This window comes from Spinacia oleracea, chromosome 1 (assembly GCF_020520425.1).
Source record: "Spinacia oleracea cultivar Varoflay chromosome 1, BTI_SOV_V1, whole genome shotgun sequence".
Lineage (NCBI taxonomy): Eukaryota > Viridiplantae > Streptophyta > Magnoliopsida > Caryophyllales > Amaranthaceae > Spinacia > Spinacia oleracea.
In genome coordinates, this window is record NC_079487.1 from 121,539,775 (window position 1) to 121,560,190 (window position 20,416).

Here is a 20,416-nt window from a genome sequence, read left to right on the forward strand (position 1 = left end):
TTGTTTTGGGTATAGGTGGGATGCATAGGATGTTTCTTCACATAAATTTGAGGGAGATCAAAACTCACCAATCACCATAAACTAAACAAAGGTCTTTATATATATATATATATATATATATATATATATATATATATATATATATATATATATATATATATATATATATATATATATATATATATATATTCTACCCTCTATAGTCGAGCTGTCAAAAATGGACCCGACCCGAAAAACCGACCTGAACCGACCTGTTTTTTTAAGGCCCCGGACCCGATCCGAAACCCGAAATTTGTTAAAATAAAAAACCCGTAACACGACCGTATCCAACCCGCTAAAACCAACGACTGATTTTGACCCGTTAATGCATGACCCGGACCCGAACCTGACACCCGACCGAAATATAACCGATAACAAAACTAAGTCAGCTTACCCGACCGAAAAATGACCCGAACCCGATTCAACACCCGACCCGATGTCAACCCGAAACCGATTATAACCCGATGAAACCTGTTATTGACTCAATTTCTGACAACCCCGTTACCTGAATTTACGCGACCTGGTGACAACCCGATTTGTCATTGACCTAACTAAATAATAACTTAAATCAAGTTAATATTTTTTTTTTATAATTACCTAATCTAGAACAAGTGAAAAGCATTAAACCAAATTTAACCAAATAAGTTAATTATAAGGTTAAAACTTTACTAGACCTGATAGCTACCGTACTCGGTTTTAACCCGTGTCCGATAGTAAACCCGACCTGAATTTTAACCGACCCGGTAATTATCCGATCCGAACTTGACCTGACTCGTTAAGACCCGAACCCGTAATTTTACCCGACTAGAAAAAGACCCGACCCGAACCGAACCCGACTTATACCGAAAGGGAAAATTAACCCGACATGACCCGACAAATTTTCAACCTGACCGAACCCGACCTGAAACCGACCTGCACCCGGTGATAAAATGACCCGACACAACCCGGCCAGATCATGACCCGTGACCCGACATGACCAGACCCGGACCCGACTCGAGTAACCGTTTTGACAGCTCTACTCTATAGTCTATACCAAGGTCCATGGTCCATCAGCCAAAGAGGTGAAATGAACTTCTCATAGTGACACTCCTTAACTTGTTATGGAGGAAAAAGACCGCGTTAATTTTGAATATGTTCTTTTATTCTTATGGATCAAATTAGACAAGACTAGACCAGCCAGAAAAAATAAAAGAGGCTCGCAGGAAACAATCAAATCGGATTATACCACACTAAATCAAACCAAAAATTAGATAAATCAGATCACACCAGACGAACAGGGAAAAATGTCTTTTATCACCGGATTTTGACGACCCTAATTATGCTTTTATTATTATGAGCAATCATATGATTGTTAATTTATTTATTCTTATGGAAAAATCATACTCTATGAATTGTTTTGTTAAGTTGTTTACTCTTCATATGGCCAATCAGCAACAGTAGCGTATCCGTTACATAAAAAATCTCTACAAAATGAAAGTGGACCCACCAACCGCAAAGTCATCCGAGCCGTCTATTCCATCATCACCCACCCAAATCATCATAACCATCGCCCCTGAATTTTCCACGTAATACACCCTCCAACAAATATATATCCATAGAATAAACCCAACAACAAAATCCATAAAAAAATCCCCACTCTCTCTCTAAATTCTCTCTCCTCCCCTTTTTCCTTTTACTGTATTTTTTTCCCACTTTTGTCACCGGAAATAATGATCCGATACATCGCCGGCGTACCGTTATTCCTACTGCTGCTTCTAAGTCCACTGGCCGAGTGCCGTCAGATTACCGACGACTTCCTCCGATTACCGTCTGATCGTTCTTCAATTCTTGATCATGCATTTCCGCATATGAACGACGTTGATGATGATCCTATTGGAACTAGATGGGCGGTTCTGATTGCTGGGTCTAACGGGTACTGGAATTACAGGCATCAGGTTATCATTTTCATTCTTTATTTCAAATGCAATTTCATTTTCTTGGTAATTTTGGGTATTGATTTTTATTGAAATTATTATTTGGGTTTTGTAAATTGGTTGGGGGTACTTAATTTTTTTTGTTAAGTAAATAACTAAATATGTACTCCGTATTGGCCGAAAGATGATTTTTGTTAAGCTTTGTAATTTTCCTGCAGTTGTGAATTTGTGATTGAGGCGCCAATTTTTTTGGGTATGTGTAGATAGCTAAAAAGGCACTAATGTAGACGTGAGTAGTCGGTACTAACCCAAGAAGTTCAACTTAGCTAGCTGGCATGGCCTCTTTAAGTCACAAGGCTTCAGTGATATTGTTTAAACTTGATTTTTTAAGGAGGGTTTGTGTTTTGTGAATGTTTTCTTGCTTGGATTATAGCATATGATTGGCATGTTTCATTTGAAAAACCTGTATTTAGTTGGTGTATAATGTATCAATTGAGCCTAAAATGGGTTATTTCGTTTATGTGTCCTCAAGTGAGGAATAAATTCTTGAATTAATACCAAATTAGGAAATGTATTTAATACTTATCGGCTTCATATATCATAATTGTATTATTTTAGGTGCTATTTTGGTGTTTGGAAGAGTTAGGCTTCGCTCAAGTTTGATTGTATGTCCGCCTGATTAGAAATTAAAACATAGGGTGGATATCAATAGTTGTGAAGATATATGGGTACTTATTTTGACTATTTTTGTTTTGGGGGTGGTGTAAGATCACAAGGGGCAAGCGTGATGGAGAAAGGGAAGTCTTGGCCAGCTAACTTAAATAGATTGATCACATCAGAACATTTTCATGGTTGAATTTACTCTGGATTTGATAAATGGAGTAATGAACATTGGTCTAACGATTCAGCTCTCGTTTATCTCTTACTAACATTTGATATCTTTTAATATCTAATCCTTGTGTGTACTAAAGAGTGTGAGTCAGTCTGAAACTTGCTTGTACAATTGTCATGTGCCACAGTGCCTATGATTGATTTTACAATTTTCTAGAAATAATGCTCACAATCAGCATATTGCTGCTAAATCTTACATCCAGGCTGATGTTTGTCATGCCTACCAAGTATTAAAGAAAGGCGGTCTCAAGGATGAAAATATAATTGTTTTCATGTATGATGACATCGCTTATCACGAGGAAAATCCAAGACCTGGGATCATCATCAATAGCCCCCATGGAAGTGATGTCTACACCGGAGTCCCAAAGGTTCTGTCTCGAGTCCCACATTCTCCATAGTCAACTGATGAATGATGTGAAGAAGTTATGCTCATTTCCTTGATATGTTGTGGCAGGATTATACTGGGGAACATGTGACTGTCAACAACTTTTTTGCAGCTTTACTTGGTGACAAAGCAGCTATTACTGGTGGCAGTGGAAAGGTAGTGGATAGTGGCCCTAATGATCATATATTTCTCTATTACTCAGACCATGGTGGTGCTGGTGTGCTCGGTTAGTACTTTGAGCCTCATAGTTCTCTTTCAAGTTGTACTTCTATTGTTGTTAGCGGAAGCTGTTTTGCTTGTTTATCTCATGACTCTTCTACAGAATCTGCTATTATACTAACTACTAAGTACTACCTTCTATAGCATTCATCGAATGTTGAATTTTTATTGGGCTCAACTGCATATTATGTAGAGCTACTCAATTTGAGGTGCCAATGGCATGCAGCGGCTTTTTGTTGGTTTCTTCTGCTGGTGGCTCCAAAGACAGTCATAATTTATTTATTTATTCGTATGTATAACACTGCAATACTTAACATACTTGGTTTCAGCTTGTATTCCTGAATCCTTAGTATCTTTCGTCTTGTTGTTCAGATGCTTTCATGTTGTCTATTAAAACGACCCTTACGAAATTCTTCTTTCCATACTTTGTAGTACATTGGCAGGTTCCATAATACCTGTGAACTGAATACTTGTTGCTCTTATTCAGTGCCTTGTTCAGTCCACTGTCCAATCTTACTCTTGTTGCTACACTACTTAAGTGTTAAGTTCTTCATAGACTCTTCTCAAGTACTTAATCAATATACCACAAAATGACTATTGAAACTTAAATGTTCTGATGATATATTGTTTTACAAGTGGATTTCCGTTTGAAGATGAACTTACGCCAGGGCTGTCATGTTCATTGTTCAAATTCAGTATTGAGCTTTTATTTACTACGTACATTGTTTGATTCTCTCCAGTGTGCTCAATAAAATATTTTATTTTTCTGGTGAAAATGAATATCATTCATTGTGCTTGTTCAGGTATGCCTACTGTTCCGTTCCTCTATGCTGATGGGCTGATAAATACTTTGAAAAAAAAGCATGCTTCTGGAACCTATAAGAGTATGGTGAGATTTCCCTCCCCTGTATTCCCTATTTCCCTCATATCTTCCATCTAATCTAACTTGGGTTCTAATGAATTTGGAATCTGTGAAATGTCAGGTAATATATGTTGAAGCCTGTGAGTCTGGCAGCATTTTTGAGGGTCTTCTTCCTGAAGGGCTTAACATATATGCTACCACCGCATCCAATGCTGTAGAGAGTAGTTGGGGGGCCTATTGTCCTGGTGATTATCCTAGTCCTCCTCCAGAGTATGATACATGCTTGGGTGATCTGTATAGTGCGGCTTGGATGGAAGACAGGTATTACTTACACCTATAACTGTTATACAAAATCAGCATAACTCTTAGTTTTCTTCCCCTTCCTGGCCCCTTAAAAGTTGGGTTTATGGTTGGTTATGGGGGTTGGGTTGTAGTGATTAGAGTTATATTTTCCGATCAAGCACTAAACTTCTCCTGTATGCAAAATTTGCATGTGCAAGTGTGTAACAATGAATATTATCTTAGTTTACACAACACCAGACATCAATTTTAGACAGATGAGAAGAAAGCTACATTTGGAAGATAAATATTGAAAATAATTTATCTAATACTTCAAATAAAACTAATTAGTAATAACTGCACAAGATGACAACCTTGAACCCTGTTGAGGAAAGATGCAAGAAGTGTATCCACTATCTCACACACCTAAAGATAAAGCACCCCTAATGCCCAGAAAGTTGGTGCCACTGCAAGAGGATCAATATTAAGGTTCAACGAAATTCATGGGTCATCTCAATGGCTCAAAACCACACATTTCTCTGGGTCACCGCAGCTTACTAATGCATATCCTCTCAAAAGGAGGAGTTTCTTTTCTTGATTTTTTTTAATGGAAAGATACAACAAAAGTTAGGATAGTCTTCTCTCAAGACTGTATTTCTTTTCTTTTCTTTTCTTGAAATATGACCCCCAAAACCATCATCTGTTTAATATACATGGGAGGCTGGAATAGATTTGGTAATTGATGAAAGAAACCTGAACATATCTGAAATATCTTGCCTTGATCGGCGATGGATATATACAGACTACAGGAGATATACATTCTACACTACTTTGGTTGCACTGGATTGTATGCGCTTGTGTTGATGATATTTACTTGCTAGTGATGGACCCACTTGCAATCTTCATTTCCGGGAAGGATAATAGATACTCGATTTTTAGTCAGAAAGAAAGGTAGGAGACCTAAGAAATATTGGGGAGGGAGGTCATCAGACAAGAATTGGCTGATTTGGATTTTACTTAGGAGATGATAATTTAGAGGACACTCTAACTTGTGAGGAAGGAGGAGAAAAGGTTACCGTCATCTTTAGTTGTGTACATTACCGGTTTTAGGACAGGTAGAGGAACTGAGGAAGGCCTGAAATGTTTTGGATAGTGACTACTTTCCCTGTTTTTCATTCATCAATGTTGGCTCCCTGCCTGCAATACCAGGCTTCCACTTTACACCTACTTAATGATAAAGGCTTGGGATTGAAAGATGACTAACTCAGAACAGCGCACTTAGCTTAGCACACACTAGCACTGACTAGATATGCTAGGAGTACAGTTGGTGAGGAAAATAATGTCCTATGAAACGGCTAGTAACATTTTGCTTCAAAGGCTGTAGAAAGTTCTCTCTCTGGGGCAGATGAAGGCACATTTTTTGCATTGGACTATTGGAGATTTTTTTTTTTTTTTTGATAATTCTTCATGTAATACTGCGTATGTAATTTATCATGAATGTGATATGACATGTTCAGCCGGTGTTTGCTGTTGATTTTTGTATCTTTCTATTCCTGCATTTGTTGATTGCTTAAGTATGTAAGTCAATCTTTCTTTTTTGCATCATTCTATTCTAAGACCCTTTCCTCATTACCATATCACCACATTCATGTTCTGAAATTTTGTTTCAAGCCTCGTGACAATCTTTTGAGTAAATTTTCCTCTTCCCTTCCCTTTTCTTTCTTTTGCGTGGTTGGAGTAATTTTATCTCCAGATTTCTAATATTCTAATTTGTGAACACTGAACAGTGAGATTCACAACTTGCGGACGGAAACCTTGAAGCGTCAATATGAACTGGTGAGAACTTATGGTTTTTAGGCTTGTACAGGATTACCTTTTGATTTGTATTCCGCTGTTGTCTAGGATTGATGCAATTTTTGTGTTCAGTTGTTGTCTAGGATTGATGCATTTTCTAGTATGGTTTTCTTCATCTTTATGAAAAAATCCTTTGTTGGGGGCGTGGGAGGTTGTGGCACATGGAACATGAGAATACTGTCACAGAAGTTCTATTAAGAAATTTTAAGAGTGCTAATATTTTTTTTGTTATTGCAGGTTAAGATGAGGACAGCCAATGGAGGCTCTTATTATGGCTCTCATGTCTTGCAGTTTGGTGATAAAGAGCTTAGCAAAGAGAAACTCTACATGTACATGGGTACAAATCCTGCTAATGATAATTTTACATTTGTGGATGATAACTCATTGCGCCCGATGTCCTCTAAAGCTGTCAACCAGCGGGATGCTGATCTTGTCCACTTTTGGGAAAAGGTTCTTGTACTTGCACCTTTTACATCCCTATTGTTTAATTCATATGACTTTTAAATTGATACATGATGAGCTACTCTCTTGATTTCCCACATTGAAAACTTAACCTTTTTCTATCTGGTTATGATTTGAGAAACATCATACTTCTTAATTCTTATATGTTTGGGACTGAATCATGAGTCAATAAGTGTTATACTGTTTTATTATGCTGAATATTTCCACTTTTAACTCCCTGTAAAGCAGTGCTTTGCAGTTCTTGATTTATTTTTTACAGAGCTTCTGCTTTTCGAGTTGGACCATTGTTTACCATGTAATTTACTTTCCTATGTGTGACTTTGTCTACAGTTTCGAAAGGCTCCTGAAGGCTCTCAAGAAAAGATGGAAGCTCAGACAAGATTTGTAGAGGCAATGTCACACAGAGTTCACTTAGATCACAGCATTAAACTTGTTGGCAAGCTTTTGTTTGGAATGGGAAAAGGTCCAGAGGTCCTTCATACTGTCCGCCCTGCTGGGCAACCCCTAGTTGATGACTGGAGTTGTCTTAGAACACTGGTATGACTCTCTGAAATTTCTATCACCATTCTTCTTCACTGAAAGACTTTTCCATTTCCCGTCCTCAAAATTCTTTTCATTCTACTTTGATCTTCCATTCTTGTCATATAAAGAACATACTTTATGCTTTGAGAAATTCTTAAAAAGCCTCTAATAGAATCTAACTGATGAAATCCAGGTTAAAACGTTTGAGATGCACTGTGGATCTCTATCTCAGTACGGAATGAAGCACATGCGTTCCATAGCAAATATTTGCAATGCTGGAATCAGAGCTGATCAAATGGCTGAAGCATCAGCACAGGCTTGCCCTAGTGTTCCTTCTGGTCCTTGGAGTTCCCTGCACAGGGGATTCAGCGCTTGATGCTGCCTGCTTTATTCCTCCAGATCATAGAAAAATCAATAGAAAAGATGCATTTGTATCTCCAGTTACTGTAATTATTTCCCGTGTAAATAATACTTGTTCAATGAAACTGTAATGAAATGCTTATATGTAAAAGCAGTGTTGTTTGTGATTTTGGATTTCTTTTGATCATTAACCTTCAAATCTTTGATACATAGATTGAAACACCAATGTAGATAACAAGTGTAATGGTCAAATGACAAGGTGCTTCTGTCGTTGGTTTCACATATTCACAATTCACAAAGGTCTAGGATATAGGAGCAACACACTCCCTATCTTTTTATTCATAACGCATTTCCATGGTAAATAGTTTTAAAGAGAAAACAAAGTTGTAAAGTTTTCTTTTATTTGTTTCTTTACCTTGAATAAATGTTTCCTGGCATGCCAAATAAAGCCTGAAAGTATGAGATATGTAAATTTCACTATCGGGAGCAAAAAAGAGACGTCCAAGTTATTTCAGTACATTTCTTCAATTTAACATCCCAAAAAAAAGATATTCTTGCAAACATAACATGTACATTAATTTTATTCTACTATTTTTACCCATTTTTTTTTTTTTAAATTTTAACATATTTTGATTAATCTTTATACTATGAAAAAAATATGGTGTATAAACATTTTAAATGGTTAAATACCTTTACACATTATCAGTGATTTTGACATAACACTTTCATTAAAATGAAAAATGTTATCACAAAAAATAAAAGATGGCTTTTACATTATATCAACTCTTAAGCATTTAGAGTTAACTTTTATTCCTATATATAATATTTATTGTACACTCCTTTTAAATAAGAACTAGTGTGTGGCCCGGGCGTTGCCCTGGATTTTTGACTTTTATTCGGATTTATTTGTTGTGAATATGTGCCCATATAGATGTCGTAGTCATATAATTACGGGGGTGACACAAGATTAGCGGTCGATTATCAAACTTCCTAAGCTAAAACCCATCATCCAAAAATCAAAACAAAGTTGAATCCTTTTCTTCATCCTTAGTTGATTAATTAATTGGAAAATATTAGTGCACTGTACACCCAAGAGAATTTTTACACCCTTTAGTGGTCCCTATCACATTTTCTCCTCACATGTAAGGAGAAAATGTAAGGGGTGCATGTATATTGTTTTATAATTACTCAACCATTGTCAATGTTTCCCCTCTTACTCATTATTACATTTAATTACCCCGAGCTTTTTTTTAATTGTTGAAGCTTATAATTGTACATTTATAAATGAAGTAATCATTCCCTTTTCTTTTTGCATTCACTTTTACATTTTGTTATTTATTGTAAAAAGAACATACGTAGTATATTCACTTTTACACTTTGTTATTTCTTGCATTCACTTTTACACTTTGTTATTTATTGTAGAAGAATATAACATAAGTTGTAGTTGATTAAGATGGTAGTAAGTGTAACTTTTAACAAAGAGGTCTAGTGTTTAATCCTTGTTATACACTCCGAATTTATAATCATATACGAAGTTATAACTTATAAGCAATTTACGTCATACTACATACACATATTACATTGTTTTATATCGCAACAAACTACACCATTTGAACTTTATCAACTATTATATTTCAAGCTTACTAATCTTGAAATAAGCTGTTAATCTTGAACTAAGGTGGATATAATTATTCCACATAACAATATCAGGCGTAAGACAGAACTTATACGGAGTACTTCGTATATCACATGCGCTAAAAAAAACCTAGTCCTTTATTTTACACTAATGCAATGCGCCGTACAATATTGATCAGTGAGACCATGTTTTATCTAAAAAAATGAGGCATGAACCATGAATCATCCACTCGTGAGGATCAACCAAGGTTACCGTTAACCATAGTTAACAAATGACCAACCCTTCAACTAACCCACTCCTCTGGTTAAAAAATACCACACACATCACTGAATGCCATCCCTTTGCTTCGGTGAACGAGAAATACAATTTAATTATAAATAAAAAATAAAACGGGGAAGTTAAAGATTCCGTTAGATCTACAAACGGCGTCAAGTTTTAACCCGCTTAAGCAAAAAACGGTACGAAAGATCGTCACGGTTTTCGGAGAAGACGATATGAGAGCCGTTGGATTGACGATCAACGGCTATGATGTAAAGATGGGAGTTGAGGAAAGAAACGGGTGGGTATAAATCAACAGTTTAAGAAGAGAGAGAACATTTCTTTTCTTCTCTCTTGTCTCTCTGTTTGCACCATTCAAGCTTTCTCTCTCCTCTTTTTCTCATTTGCACTTCAAATTCTTCAACTTTCTGAGTTTTTTTGAATTTTTTTACAAATTGTTGGTGAAAAATGCGAAAACAGAGTTTCAATTAAAAATGAGTAGTAGCTTTCATCTGTAGTTGACGATCTTGAATGAGTTTTCTTGTTGTTTCTGGAATTTGAAGGTTTGTAGTTTTTGTTTCAATGGAGGATTTCGGAATTGAAAGAGTTAAAACCTGTAATAATCATCAAAACGATTAAAATGTCTAGAATATTTGGACGATTGAACAATTGGAAAATTGGAAGTTTTTTTTGTTAATCAATTTTAGGCTAACGAATTTATAGCATTTCTTATTAAAATCTAACTAATTATGTGTAAATTTCTTCAACTTTTACAGCTGTTTGGCTCAAAATCAATCGATTTCTTCAGTTACGTGGTTGAATTCGGAGAGAAGAACAGGTAAATTTATACGAAAGAGTGAGAGAACAACTGTGATTTCTGTTCAAATTCTGGTTGAATTTTCATCAAATCATTGTTAACCTTGTGTACATCGAATCTGCGTTTCAGCAATTCGAAAGCTCAACCATACAGAAAGAACAATACTGAAGAAAAGGAAGAAGAAACTTCAATTACTGGTACCGATCCTCGAAGTCGTCGCTTCAATTTCATCTTCCACCATTTTTGTTCAAATCAGCTCAATCTGAAGCTTCATTTTCAAATTTGCAAGCTTTGAAGAATCTTCTGCATTTTACACCTGTTTCTAGAATTCGAAGATTGAAGCTCTGATTCAATCTTCCTTTTTCCAGAAAATTGCAAGTTTTTTCTTCAGGTAATACAATGCCCTTAAATCCTCCAAAATTCTCTCTTCTCTGTGATTTTCTCTGACTTCCAGCAATTTTCTCCTTTTTTTTTTTCTGAATTTAAACCGATCAGTTTTTCTTTCTATTTTTGTTCATCAAATTCATAGTTTTTTTCGCTCCGAAAATGTATTTCACAAGTTCCTTACAAATGGCGGTTTTCTGCATAATTTCTCTCAAGTGGTTTTCTTTTCCAGAATCCTTCGTTTTTTTAACCGAACGGCGGTTTTCTGCTGTTTGAGTGGTTTTCTGTTTCCCACCTAAATTAAGCTGCCTGCTTAATCGCAAACACCCATTTTCAACTTCTTTCTTCTTAATCTATTTGTGCGCCGATCTTCTTTCCTCTTTACTTTCATGGAGATTCTGAGCTCATTTTTTTTTCATCCTTGGCTCGAATTTCTAAAGAAATTGGACAAAGACGAAAACTTAGATTCCAATTTTTTACAAACATCCTCTGATTTTATATTATATTTTTCTAATTTTAATTAATTTTCGAGAGATTATTTCTTAAAATTTAATATTTTCCGCCATTAATGGTGCTCTCAGTTTTAGGTGTATTTCTTTAAGTTTATTTTCATTTATTTTGTTTAAAGGAACAAAAAATGATTTTATCTTTTTCCTTTTTTATTATAATGTCAATAATGAATAAGGCTTGAAGTTGAATGGATTTTTGTGAAATGAATTTGTAAGATAGGAGTAGATAATACTCCGTATAAAGTAATAAAGGCAGTTTAATCCCATCCCTCCACCACTTCCAGCATCTTTATTTTATTTTAACTCTTTAATCATTTATTTATATTGATACCCAACTAACCCTAGTTAATTTAAACCAAATAATGTTGGTTAACTAGAGTCAATAATGCTTAATTTGTTACTAGATCTATCTTACTATGTCTATAAATATTTGTTCTTTGATGGGGACAGGTGTAGTAGATGGAAAAGGAAGTGGTAAAGAATCATAATCAGCAGCAATATCCCCACAACAATAACAATACCTCAACGAGTAGCCTTAGGGAGAAGCACATAATTGGAGAGGGTTCGGCCGATTTGGTGTTGCGGTGGGGAAGCCGGAAGCGTCTCCGGTGTATGAAGATCCAGGTCAAAAATGAGTCCGCTCAGGTCACCCGGACAACTGTCCGGGTCGACCGACGGGTAGTTAGATCCGATAATAATAATAACAATAGTACGGTTGGTGGTGGTAATCATCTTACAAATGGGCATTTTAATCTAAGACAACGGCCTGCATCTCCTGCTCGGCCTCCTTCGCGAATTCTGAGGTATATTTCCTGCTGAATTGTTTAATTTTTTTTTTGCTTGATTTCATTTTCATGTTTTTATTGCGGAAGTGTTGATGAGCTAACTGCCACTCATCAAACTTGTGCTAATTTTGTGTGAATTGTGAACCAAAGGTTGATGACTTGATGTGTGGAGAAATTGACTTGATTAAATTAAGGTTAGGTAGATCCGTCTTAGCATAAACCAACTCGAGCATCATCGAATATGTTCTTGTCGAGGATGACGCGTTAAGGACATCTTGTGAATTGTGATGAAAGATCAAACATACATTAATTGGGAATGGGGGGAGCAGATTTTCATGGAAGAAATCTTTTGATGTTGGCTTTGTTAGAAATTTGGGTGCGGAAGACTTGGTGGGTATATGTTGTTTATGTTTTAGTATGGAGAGCAAGAGTGAACATAACATAAAATATGTTATATTTTTTCATTGCACACTCATCACCATACAACAAAACAAAGCTCTATTTAGAGTTCTACATATAGGTTATCTTCATTCTCTAGATTAACATTTTAACATGCTTGTCAAGAAGATGCTTAAGTTTGTGCTTTCATCCATTAGTGGGTCAATTTTTGTGAGTTTGGCTTTATATAAACCATCTTTTCCAAGACTGCTCCTTTTTCCTTATCTTTCAAGTTTTTCTTTAGTTAGAATTTGTTGGATAGTATCAAATGAGCGATAACAAGTACATTACACGCAAGCGATGCTTGTCTCCTTTGGCTTATCTCTGTTTATTCCATTTGGTTTTTCTTAAGTGGAAACCACAAAGAAGTGATCTTATCTTTTTAGCGTGTACTTTAAATGCTTATGAAGCCGTATAGCATTATTTTGCCAAGGTGCTATTTTGGGGATAAACTGAAGCCATCCAGGTACCCTTTTTTGCCAACATATTCTGGTTTTTGAGGGTTTCTTTCTGTTACAATTCTTTTAACTTTAGATTCGGTGGGTGATCTCTTACTAAGGTTTTGTTTAGGCTCAGCGGCATGAGTACTATACAAGAGTAATATAGTGCACACACAAGGCACTATGAACTCATGGAAAATTGTTCATATTATGAATGTTGCAAGGTGCACTCATTCTTTGTGGGTGCTTGATGTGCTATCCAGCATTCTGTATGATCTACATGATTTAGGCCCCAATTTTTTGTAATCTTAGTAACTGAGAAGTTTGGGAGTTATAACTTTTTGGTGTCCTTTTTTGGATCTTTTAGGTATTTGACTTATGCTCCAAAGTATAGTGATGAAGTAAAAAAGGTTATGAATGTATCTTTTCAAAAAATACTTCGCATCACTCAATTTGCTAGCAGCGCAACCCAATGCGAATTTAATCAATATGTTACTTAAAACTCAGATTTGATGGAGAAGGCTGTATCTACGCATTGGGTAAATTAGCCATTAGAATTAGACTATAAAATAATGAGTATTTGTTAATGTCTATTTCTAATGGGTAATCTACCCACTGGGTGGATAAAGTATTTTCTGAATTTGAATTTTGGTAATGTCTATCTCGTGTGGTCAATCATTTAATGATAGTTTGTTGATTTCAACTATTCAATTAACACAATTCGATAGAGGAATGGTGGGTATAATTGACTTTGTTTTTGACAATTTGGCATCTGGGAGTCCACTCAGGGTATGTTCTAAACTCCAGCTACACAATTTAAACCTTCACTCCTTCCATTGCAGTCTAGCTGAAATTTGGTAACATAAACTATATTCACAAAATATGTGAATGTTTTAAACCTTCACTCATTTCCATTTAGTGTTTGTTTTGCACCATTCCTGAACAAATGACATATTCTACCTAATCAGTTTATTCTTGTGGTTCTTTCATATGCCTCCTTTTTGGAGAGCGTTTATGAAACATGACCCAAGAAAGAAAAAAGGATTAATAAGCGTGTTTTGTGTGTATTAGACATACCGGGATGGTAGACGTATAGATTTGAGTGTGGTGTAAGATGTTATTAACCCCATATATTGTTCACGCTTGAGCTTGTAACATTCTGCTCACTAATGTGTGCACTACGTGAGTGTGTGCTTCAGCGCTTATGTGTATGGCATTGTGTTCACTTGATGCATACATATGTGTTTACTTAATAATGAAATCCATGTAAATAATTTCCCTTTCTCGTGTTTGAAACTTGGATGGTCTAAGGTTGTTTCCTAGAAAATTTTAAATTACCATCACTATTGCTTAACCCAAGTCCCAACTATGCTGATTTCGTAATGTCAGCAAAAGAAAACCGGTGAGATTGTCCCCAATTGTTGCATTTAGACTTTTAGAGCACTTTTATTGGTGATCATGAGTATGAGACTTTGTCACCCCTTGATCAATATATGGAGTATGAAGAATTTGCTTTCCTAATTAGTGAGACGAATGTAAGGGAAATTATAGAGAAAAGGTTTGCTGAGTAGTATTTCGATTGATATTCCCCCTTTCGATCTCTCTTGACTCAAAAATATGTTCATACCCTAAAACAAGGGATGACCAAGGAGGAAATATTTTTGGATATCTGGTATGTGCTTGCAAATGCATATTAGAACAAAAGACAAAATAGGAAAAAAGACAAAAAGAAATAGAATGGTACTTTTTTAAACAAAAATGGTACTTTTCTTTACAGAATGGTATTTTTTTTTTTTTTTTACAGAATGGTACTTCTTTTTTTTGTCTTTTAGCTATTTGTCTTTTATCTGATATCTGATATTCGAAAAAACGACCCTGACAACCAAGTCCCTTGGTCACCAATTAAAGTGTTTTCAAGGCTGATGATGGGACCCACCTTCTTTCTTCATGGCAACATTTTTTTTTTATTTTGGTGCGAATGAGCCACAAAGTACGGGAATTTGAACCTGTAATCTATCGTACACGGTCACTCAGTCTCAAACCACTAGCCAAGCCTCAGTGGTTCATGGCATCAATACAACTCAAAAAATAGTTTTAAAAAAATAGTGGTAGCTGACTGGGCGCGTTAGCGACTCTAATATGAGTGCACGACACATCTCAGTCAGTTTTATTGGCCAATACGAATAATTATCTCAATTGTAATGGCTATATTTGTTTAACGGCTAAATTTAGCCAAAAATAATTATAAAAAATATACTCCCTCCGTCCCGGAATACTTGACCTGTTTTCCTTATCGGACCGTCCCTTAATACTTGACCTGTTTCTAAAAATGGAATTATTCTAACAATATTATATTATTTCTCACTCCATCTCTATTAACCCACCTACCCCTTACTCCATACAAAAAATAATTAAAAATTCAACCCCTACTCTCCCCCAACCCCACCTCTTAACACATTTCCCACTAACTACATTAAAATAATACCCACTATCAATTACTACCTATTAAATTAAATAAGTCAATTCAAGTCCCTTAAACTCTGTGCCGGTCAAACCGGGTCGAGTATTTCGGGACGGAGGGAGTATATATATATACCAAACGGTCATAAAGTTTCAAGATGTATATATAGAGATCAACTTTGCTATATTTTGGCACACTTTTTTTCTTTTTTAAACATTATTTTTGACCGAAGTTAGTCGTTAAACTAATATAGTCGTAATAATTGAAAGAAGTGTGTAGTTGATAACTTGATACAGAATGTTGTATGAAAACCTTGTCATGAGCATGATTATTGTGATAAGATTAATACATATCAAATATACCTTCTCATAATTATGTATGATTACGACTTGAGGGCTATGATGTTAGAGGTTGTATTTTGGGATAACATTTATGTAATACTTCAACAATTACATAACACCGGCAAAAAGATAAAATAGAAAAAATAACAAGAGGAAAATCTCAAAAAGAATAAAAGAAAGAGAGAAAAAGGACAATTAAAACAGAAAAAGAAAGATAGGAGGAGAAAAAAGTAGAGAGATAATTAGACGACAGTAGAGAGAGAATTTTTTTTTTTTTTTTTTAAATACCATTGTCTGAATTTTTTGTACCATTACTTCATTTTTCTCGTACCCATAATCAGTCAAAAAAATAATCACTAAAATATTATTTCTTTAAAAAAGTTGTCCCGTAAGTCTTGTCCTTTTTTCTATTTTGTTTTTCTTTTGTGTTATTTAATTGTTATTACATAACTGTTATCCGAAAAGACTTCCTCATGATGACGGAGCAGTAATTTGGTTTAGCAAATGAAGAGTCTGGATCCTCTAGAGTTTTAATAAAACTCTACAAGGTAGAGTTGTATCTAAACCATACATTTTAAAATCAATGGCTGATATTGATGAGGAAAAATAGGGGAATTTTGGAAAAATATTATATGAACCATTGATTTTTCATTCAATGGTTGATATGCTCAAACTCTACCTTATAGAGTTATTTTAAAACTCTAGAGAATCCAAAACTACAAATGATGTAGACGAAACTTGATTCCACATTTTTAGGACCTTTAGGATCCCCTTTTCTTTAAACCAACATAGTAGTTCGCATCCATGCATAACGGAATAAGGATTCTCTATTGTTGACCCTCAACCATGAACTTGGATAACATAATAGGGAGAAGGAGAGTTCGGTCAACTTACAAGCCCAACAATAGAAATGGTTAGAGTTCGGTCAACTTAAACCAATCGACAATAGTAAGGTATTATTGTCTGGGAATGAACATCCAATAGAGATTTTTTAACCCTTGGCTTAGAATAATGCCTATTGATTCACAACAAACAACAAACTTGGGCTGGGATACCATGTTAAAATTAAAAAATATGAATGGGTTTGGGCAACCCAACAGGGAGGATAAGAGTTTGGTCCATAAATCCAATGAAGATTCCATACTAAAATCAATTGACAATAATGTCTCCTCAAACTTACAAAATGACATTTATGATAACTTACATGTGGATTACATTGAATTTCAACCGTAGCAGATTTTCTATAGCTTTTGCTCAAACATTCTTTTCAATTTAGTTGCATCATTTGACTATTTTCATTGACCATTTACTTAAAATAATTTATTCTGAATCGACATGCAAAATCTTGAATTATTTTAAATTTCCTATTATTGACTCCTTCATTACTTCTTTTGGAGGATTTTTGGGAATATCACCTGAGAAGCTCCTCAGTGATTATAAGAGTATGATTTTTATCTTTAAAGCAATTCCGGATTGTTACCTTTTTTTTTTTTTTTTTTTTTTGACATAGGGGATTTTGTTATCCTTAATATCTGCATTAAAGATACATTTTACGGAGATGTTTAACTTTGTATATTTTTTCTATTTTTTTTAATAAGGATGTTTTGTGTGAGTTTGTTGGACTATCATTAAAGGTACTCCACAAACTTTCCATTTCTTTCAAGAATTTGAACTATACTTCTCCAAATTAAATAGAAAATATAGAATTCTGTGTAAATTCAAGAGTTGAATATTTTAATATCGCGTATCATGTTATTCTTATACTCCGTAATTCTCTCATCCTTTCCTTCAAAAAAAAAAAAAAAAATACTCCGTAATTCTCAAAATATTTTTAAGAAATACTTGTTCATATATTCGGTGTATATATGCTTTGTACTTCATATGTTTTATTCTATAATTAGTTCTTAAATTAAAGATAAACGATCTTATTTTTCACAAATTCTTATTTACAATAGTTAAGCTTATATATGTAAAAGTTATGTATTTTTTAGTGATAAATTTTTTGATTTTAGTAAAACTTATTTCTTTAAAATGACAAATAATGTATAAAATTAATCATTTAACCCTTTAAAATGTTTATCTATCAACTTTTTTATTACTAATATAAAAGTTAATCAAAACTAGGTTAAAGTTACAAAATATTGAGTAAAAGTTATCTTGGTGTACAATAAATTTATTATACACCTAGTGCGCACAAGACCTTTTGCTTATTTTTTTCATCTCCTTTATTTATTATAGAAACCCTTATCTATATTTTCCGATGTCGATGTTGATTATATTTTGTTGAACAGATTCATTTGTCAAGATCTGTTTTTATGTTCTTTTAAAAAAAAGGCAGGCAAGATCTGCTGCCACGTGGACCATGGACATTGTATATACACCGTTAGATTGGTACAACCACCAGCTTAGTCACACTTGGACACGTACTTTCCCTTTTGCAATAAAATACCACAAATCACCGTAATCCGACGGTTCAAAAACACAATCGGAAATCGCATCTTTTATGCCTTTGTTTCCTAATTTTTATTAATATTATCGAATCACACTTGTCTCTATTTTCTCTACGTTTTCTGCCTAACCCATTCTCTCTTTTTCTCTCTCCTTTATTTCTCAATCACACAAAGACCATTTCACCCTCCCACATTTACCTTGACTTACCCATCTTTTAAAGGTTACTTTTGTAAATTCATATTTTTGTCACATATCCCTAAAAATAATGGTAATTTTTTAATTTTATTCCAGATTAATTAATTAATTTTTCTTATTTTATTTTGGTGTAGGAATTCAGAAATTGGATCAGGAATGAAGGGGCAGCATAGTAATGGAGGAGGCATGAGAGGGTTGGGGTCTCCAGACAGAGAAAAGAAAAGTGGGGCCCATCATCAACAACAACAACATCACGAGAATATGATGGTAAACGGTGGAGGAGGTGGTGGTGGTAGGACAGCGTCGTCTGAGACAAAGGGTGGCGGGTCATCCTCGGGCGGTGGTAGCGACGTCGTTTGGCCACCTAAGTTTATGATCGCACTTACTAATAAAGAAAAGGAGGAGGATTTTATGGCAATTAAAGGTTCTAAGCTACCCCAAAGACCCAAAAAGCGTGCTAAGTTTGTTCAACGTACCCTCAATGTAAGCCTTCTATTCCGCTCACTTTCTTTCTCTCTCCTACTTAATTATGTTATTCTAATTAAGCCGTATTATTTTTTCCGTCCCTGAAACTTTTGTCACTATATTTTTCGTGTTTAATTGAATTTCCGAAGTTCGTAAACTTGTTAGAGACGGGGCAATGTGACATTATATTCGGACAAGTTTATTAAGCTTAATGTGGCGTACTATTCATGGACAAAAGGGGGCAATTATTAGTCCACAAATAGTAAGCTAATTTGAAGTTTCAGAAAGGAACATGTATGAGCTAAAAAGCTTACATGAACTGTGCAATTTGGACAAAAGAAACTCAGAAAAGTAACGTTAGAGAATATCATGCTTCTTGTATATGGTGTAAAGTGAAAGTTCTCTATAGAAATAACACAAATGATGTCGAATTTGAATTAAGTATCCGTCATTAATTATGCCCGTCTCTAATTTAGATATTGTAGTGTAAAAGCGTACATTCAGGATAATAACTTAGTTGGGTATAAGCCGTATGCGTAGTAAATTACAAGATCACTTCTGTTTAATACGAAGAGGCTTCACAAACAAATCAAGGTGTTAAATGTATATGCGTCAATTTATCATGTCGTCAAATGATCTAAAGTAATCAAAGACATAATCCTCTCTTCTTCGATAATTAGTCCTTGACAAAGACATGAAAACAAGAGCTATAAATCAAATTAGAAATGGACTTCTTCTAATGCACTAATTTTACCCTTCAGCAAATTATGCCATTTAGATAAGTCAATCCAGAGGAAGAAAGGTTTTGAATTGGTCAATCTATAAAATCAAGCAACCTTGTCTTCTAGTGTAGATTTTTTTCAGCGTAGAAATTGATTGTGTCTTCTCTCTAAAGATTGAAAAATATGATGGTTAAAATTCCCCATTATCATTATGGTGCTCATGAAACTCGAGTTTGTGTTTCTCTTTAACTTCATTTTTTCAAGGTTCAAGACTAGGAAATAAGAATCTTAAACTTGAATGTTTTTCCTCATGTGAAGTTTTGAATGGGCTTATTTAATTTATGTTGTGCAGTTAGTTAGCCCTGGGGGTTGGTTGTGCGATTTAACTTTGGAGCGCTACGAAGTTAGAGAGAAAAAGATCACTAAGAAGGTAAATTCATAGATCTTAACCATATTGTGGAAGAAGCTAAAAATGGTACTCGGACGAAGAAAGCTCTAACATGGCATATATATTTTTGGTGTATATTGCAGAGGCCAAGAGGATTAAAGGCAATGGGAAATTACATGGAATCGGACTCGGATTAATAGTGAGTAGAGTTGTTATTTCATGTAAGTTATGGCAGTATCCACATATGTGCATGATGGAAAAGGAAGGAAATCTGTGTAAATTGTTACATTTTCGTCCCATGAAAGCAATGACGAAGACGAAGAAAATAGAATTTTGTCTC

The 20,416-nt window shown here is 34.8% G+C and overlaps 2 protein-coding genes across 3 annotated transcripts; both read left to right on the top strand.

Annotated features, from left to right (window-relative positions):
• Positions 1–524: 524 nt before the first annotated feature.
• Positions 525–7,953, top strand: LOC110789265 (vacuolar-processing enzyme). Its single transcript, XM_021993913.2, has 9 exons — positions 525–1,973; positions 3,047–3,211; positions 3,298–3,454; positions 4,251–4,336; positions 4,431–4,630; positions 6,376–6,424; positions 6,680–6,892; positions 7,235–7,441; positions 7,620–7,953. Exons 1-9 carry the CDS (start codon positions 1,749–1,751, stop codon positions 7,800–7,802), a joined length of 1,485 nt encoding a protein of 494 aa, XP_021849605.1. The 5' UTR covers positions 525–1,748; the 3' UTR covers positions 7,803–7,953.
• Positions 7,954–10,022: 2,069 nt separating this feature from the next.
• On the top strand, positions 10,023–20,416 carry LOC110789266 (uncharacterized). 2 transcript variants are annotated; one of them, XM_056842804.1, is made up of 8 exons: positions 10,023–10,243; positions 10,457–10,518; positions 10,627–10,694; positions 10,787–10,888; positions 11,841–12,193; positions 18,636–18,984; positions 20,041–20,118; positions 20,220–20,416. In XM_056842804.1, the coding sequence occupies exons 5-8, from the start codon at positions 11,850–11,852 to the stop codon at positions 20,271–20,273; spliced, it is 825 nt and encodes a 274-aa protein (XP_056698782.1). In that variant the 5' UTR covers positions 10,023–10,243; positions 10,457–10,518; positions 10,627–10,694; positions 10,787–10,888; positions 11,841–11,849; the 3' UTR covers positions 20,274–20,416. The 2 variants fall into 2 exon arrangements, with proteins under 2 accessions (XP_056698782.1, XP_056698780.1); XM_056842802.1 differs by having other exon boundaries at positions 10,627–10,888.

Bases quoted from the DNA above. Each gene is read 5' to 3' on its own strand.
- LOC110789265 (XM_021993913.2), top strand. From the start codon at position 1,749: ATGATCCGATACATCGCCGGCGTACCGTTATTCCTACTGCTGCTTCTA. The intron at 3,212-3,297 runs GTTCTGTCTCGA...ATGTTGTGGCAG, and splicing joins TCTACACCGGAGTCCCAAAG to GATTATACTGGGGAACATGT. The intron at 6,893-7,234 runs GTTCTTGTACTT...CTTTGTCTACAG, and splicing joins TTGTCCACTTTTGGGAAAAG to TTTCGAAAGGCTCCTGAAGG.
- LOC110789266 (XM_056842802.1), top strand. From the start codon at position 11,850: ATGGAAAAGGAAGTGGTAAAGAATCATAATCAGCAGCAATATCCCCAC. The intron at 12,194-18,635 runs GTATATTTCCTG...ATTTTGGTGTAG, and splicing joins CCTCCTTCGCGAATTCTGAG to GAATTCAGAAATTGGATCAG. The intron at 18,985-20,040 runs GTAAGCCTTCTA...TATGTTGTGCAG, and splicing joins TTGTTCAACGTACCCTCAAT to TTAGTTAGCCCTGGGGGTTG.